The sequence below is a fragment of the Raphanus sativus genome, chromosome 2 (genome assembly GCF_000801105.2).
Source record: "Raphanus sativus cultivar WK10039 chromosome 2, ASM80110v3, whole genome shotgun sequence".
Taxonomy (NCBI): Eukaryota; Viridiplantae; Streptophyta; class Magnoliopsida; order Brassicales; family Brassicaceae; genus Raphanus; species Raphanus sativus.
The window spans coordinates 5,388,078-5,392,729 of record NC_079512.1 but is presented as its reverse complement, the minus strand read 5'-3'; the positions used below and the strand labels follow the sequence as shown (position 1 = coordinate 5,392,729).

The 4,652-nt window shown below is 29.3% G+C and overlaps 1 protein-coding gene across 1 annotated transcript; it reads left to right on the top strand.

The window, feature by feature from the left end:
* Nucleotides 1-635: 635 nt before the first annotated feature.
* On the top strand, nt 636-2,730 carry LOC108820744 (homeobox-leucine zipper protein ATHB-13). Its single transcript, XM_018593754.2, has 3 exons — nt 636-969; nt 1,040-1,413; nt 2,166-2,730. Exons 1-3 carry the CDS (start codon nt 846-848, stop codon nt 2,529-2,531), a joined length of 864 nt encoding a protein of 287 aa, XP_018449256.1. The 5' UTR covers nt 636-845; the 3' UTR covers nt 2,532-2,730.
* Nucleotides 2,731-4,652: the final 1,922 nt, after the last annotated feature.

Sequence of the window (4,652 nt, the reverse complement as noted above, 5' to 3'; positions counted from 1 at the left end):
TTTGATCACAAAACCAGAGAAAAACTCTTTAGATCGTTGGTTTATCTATGTAAGAAGTAAAATTGAGTTATTCCGTTGGTGTACACATTATTTGCACCCGTTCATAAAAGTATGTTGCGAAATTCACATCCGAATATTGTAAAATATTTATGTACTCTATAACCTAAGTTAAAGCTTCAAAATTTTAAGAGGCTTCATCGGATATTCCTTCCATAATGTCATCAAAATTTTCTTTGCTGCAAACCATTCTTGAGAAACCACATTTTTGTTCTACATTTTGATAATTCTCTGGATTAATTCAATAACTACACTTCAGTTAACATCTAAATTTTACTAATCGATGAATCCCAGCACCACAAAATAATTTACTATGCTAATGTAGTTGGTATAACATAGTAAATCAACTGGAACCCACCAACATTGGTTTAAAAATATCTATCTATAGTGGAAAATGAAAATACAAAATGGAGTTACACTAAGGTTATTTGTTTAGTTTAAGTTAATAAAGGTTAAGCTATTTAATCCTGTTAACCTTTTCTAACAAAAAAAGTTTTCTTTTTTAACAGTAATCAATTTCTCTATTCTTCTTTAGTTTAAATGCCCTCTCTATCAGCCTTTCTATATAAAATGAAAAAGAAGAAAACAAATACCATAAGTGGTATAGTCTAGGCCGATTCATTTCACTATCTTCTTTTTCTCCCTCCTCTCTTTTCCATTTGAGTCACCTACTAGCACAAAGATTATTGGATCCAAAGATCTTAGCTATATGGTGGCAAGAAGAATCTAAAGAGAAACAACCAAAGCTTAAGCAAACAGTCTTGTCTTCTGTTGAAAAACAGGAGAAAATGTCTTGTAATAATGGAATGTCTTTTTTTCCTTCAAATTTCATGATCCAAAGCTCTTATGAAGATCTACCTCCTTCTCTTTCACCTCTCCTTCCTTCTTGCTCTATACCTCAAGATCTTCATGGTACATACGTACATACACTTAAGCAGTATCTCCTCTGTTTTGTAAAGCTCTGTTTTTGCTCTGTTTTCAGGGTTTGCTTCGTTTCTCGGTAAGCGATCTCCAATAGAAGGGTTAGAAGCTGGGAACATTATGAACGGAGAAGAGGATTATTCAGATGATGGGTCTCAAACGGGAGAAAAGAAGAGGAGATTGAACATGGAGCAAGTGAAGACATTAGAGAAGAACTTCGAGATTGGAAACAAGCTTGAACCAGAGAGGAAAATGCAGTTGGCTCGTGCCTTGGGTTTACAGCCAAGACAGATAGCGATTTGGTTTCAGAACAGAAGAGCTCGCTGGAAAACAAAGCAGCTTGAGAAAGATTATGATACACTTAAACGACAGTTTGATTCTCTTAAAGCTGAAAACGATCTTCTTCAAACTCACAACCAGAAACTCCAAACTGAGGTAATTAATCTCACAATTTTCTTTTCAAAAATTGAAACTTCAGTTTATATTCAGTTTTTATGTGTTTGATTACACCAGGGTTAAAAGACTGAATATTTTAGTTTTTTTATTTATTGAGAACATATCTTTTAGTTTCTTTCTTTCTTGAATTGTGAAACATCAAGATTTCTTGGTTAATAGTCTCACAATTTCTGTTAAAACTAATTTTGTTTCGGTTTTATCTAGGATGGGGCTATAGATAACTTATTATGAATTTAATTGTGTTTTCACCTTCTGATTTTTTTTTATGTACATACTTCTTAAAATTTTGAAGGCGCTAGATCAAATATTTCATTTTCATATGTTCAAAATTTTGCCTGGTTTCTAATTGATTAATGTGAAAGATCAAGTTTTGTTTGGTTTTGTAATCTCATAATTTCGTTAGTTTTATCTGAAAGATTAATTTATTGTCTTTCTGAAAAGGTGAAAAATTAAGTTTTTATTTTATTTTGATAAATTTATGGGATCATCAGTTGTTTTCAAGTAGGGTTTATAAACTCGACATGATTCATGACTTTTAAAACATCAGTATCTGTTTCCCCCTCTTGTCAGAACAGAGATCTGAAAACAATAGCTTTCTTATGCTTATCACATTATACAGTACCGTGCTTTTTTTTCGTAATTCAAATCTTGTTTCAGAGAAATGATCTAATTTATTTCATTAATATGTTATGAAATTCTGTTCAAAAAAAAATATGTTATGAAATTTTCAGATAATGAGTTTAAAGAACAGAGAACAAACAGAATCAATAAATCTGAACAAAGAAACAGAAGGATCTTGCAGTAACAGAAGCGACAACAGTTCCGATAATCTCAGGCTGGACATCTCTACAGCTCCGCCATCAATAGACAGCACAATAACAGGCGGCCATCCACCAGCGCCGCAGACTATTGGTCGACACTTCTTTCCACCGTCCCCAGCGACCGCAACAACCACCACAACGACGATGCAATTCTTTCAAAACCCGTCTTCTGGTCAGAGTATGGTTAAAGAAGAGAACAGTATCAGTAACATGTTCTGTGCAATGGATGACCACTCTGGTTTTTGGCCATGGCTTGATCAGCAACAGTACAACTGAAACCGGTCGACCTGTTTTTATTTCTTTTAATTTTAGATATATTTTTTGTTTTGGTATCAGAAAGAACCCATGCATGTTTCAAAAACTTGGATCTATCATTAGCTCACTTTGAGTTTCTTTTTCTCCCCTTTTTGATCAATGAGATGTAAAAAAGATGGGTAAAAGTTTTAATTATATATACTTCTTTATAATCATAAAACTTGTTTTTTGTTATGAATGCTTTTTCAAAAAAAAAAGTTTTATAATTATAAAGAAGTACTCCCTCCGTTTTTATTATAAATCGTTTTAGAACTATGCACATGAATTAAGAAAATCATTAATTTCTTAGATTTTCTAGACAAAAACATCATTAATTGTTTATCTAATCATAATTCAACCAATATAAAATAGAAGATATTTTATCATTGGTTATACTATATTAGTGTAAATAAATTTTGCATAGAAAACCGAAAATGACTTATAATTTAGAACAAATGAATTTCTTTAAAACGACTTATATTAAAAACGGAAGGAATATATATCATTATGATACCATTTTTCTATAAATATATAGTGGAGGAAAAATAAACATGTACTATTAAATTGTGTAGTCGTGGGTACTGGCACCATGTGGTCGTAGTCGTCACATTCAGAAGTGGGAAGAAATACACAATGAAAAGGACATTTTCCATGTAGCAAATTAATAATTTTGTTTAAATCCATGAAATAAGTTCTGCATATGTCATGATTTGGTCGAGCGGGTTAAACGAAAAGTAATGATGGGAGAAAATCTAAAGGAGATAACTTTTGTAATCACGAGACCTTACAAAAGACGTACGATATTTTTGTCTGACAAATGCAGCAGAGCAGACCATCAATTTCATAACCCTTGCTTTTTTTTTTTCCTTTTTGTGTTACCTAATCAATTTCATCTCGTGCTTCTATGGGAGTTCACCATCAACTGGGTTAATTTGCTAACAAACTAAAAGCCAGAAGTTAAACGGTAAATTCATAAATAAACACACGAATAGTAGTGATATATTAATAATTTGTTCTTTTATATTTCGAGTTCAATTTTATTCGGTATTTATTTTTATTTTCAAATTAGAATTTCAAAAATGACTAAAACTACATAATGTTCTTGTATATATGGCCAATACTAGCTATATAAACAGTAATAAGAGAGATTAGGGACAAAAAATTCAAAACTATAATCTAAAAAAAATAATCAATTAACTTATACTATTTTTAATAGGTTTGAAAAATGATTTGCATCCTCTTTCATACACTAGAAATTCTTTAAATTAGTATTCTATAAGTTAATAATTAAATACTATAAATTAATGTTTTTTCGATTTCGTGTTGGACCGATTCATAGTATGACACAGATCGTCAAAATAATAAGATAATAATATTTAAAAAATCCTATGTAAATATATGGTTCCACTAAAATCATGAATTAATAAATTGTGTATCCATACATTTTATATAAGTGCAGACAAACAATTGCATTATTTGGTTTATTTAACAATATAATTATTCTCTCTATTTTCTTAACACTTCAATATATTTTACTAATATTTAGTAAAATTACGTTTGACAAAAAAAGTAAAATTATATCTATACCACAATTAAATTTTATAGAACTTATTTTACATACACCCAATAATAAAATAAAAACAATGTAAAAGTCGAATTTTAAAATTTAATTAATTTATATACGATAAAATCAATTACTATTTTTATTTTATAAAAATATATTTAAAATATAAAATATCCAGAAAAGGAAACTTTTTTAAGTTAATAAAATATCATAATCCTAACACTATAAATTTATAAAGTTTTACTATATATTTTCTTTTGTATTCTGTTAAAGAGGCATAAACATAACATATCATGTCAATTCAAAAATCATGTGTTATCGTGTAAGATAACACTCGGTTATCAATGAATTGGCATGCTATTACATAAAATAATATGTATTTGTTTAAATATGCGGAAAATTATAAAAAATTTAATGAGAATTTTAAATTACCTCTAAACTTATTTTACAAAAAAAGAATGGTCATCTTGCAGATAATCCGAAGAAATTTTTATCTAGTCCATATAACCGTTATGTGAAAATTTCATACAAATATATCC

What these genes read in the sequence shown, in the direction of transcription:
- LOC108820744 (XM_018593754.2), top strand. Translation starts at nt 846, where the DNA reads ATGTCTTGTAATAATGGAATGTCTTTTTTTCCTTCAAATTTCATGATC. An exon ending in TATACCTCAAGATCTTCATG is followed by an intron (nt 970 to 1,039) that starts GTACATACGTAC and finishes CTCTGTTTTCAG; the next exon opens with GGTTTGCTTCGTTTCTCGGT. An exon ending in ACCAGAAACTCCAAACTGAG is followed by an intron (nt 1,414 to 2,165) that starts GTAATTAATCTC and finishes TGAAATTTTCAG; the next exon opens with ATAATGAGTTTAAAGAACAG.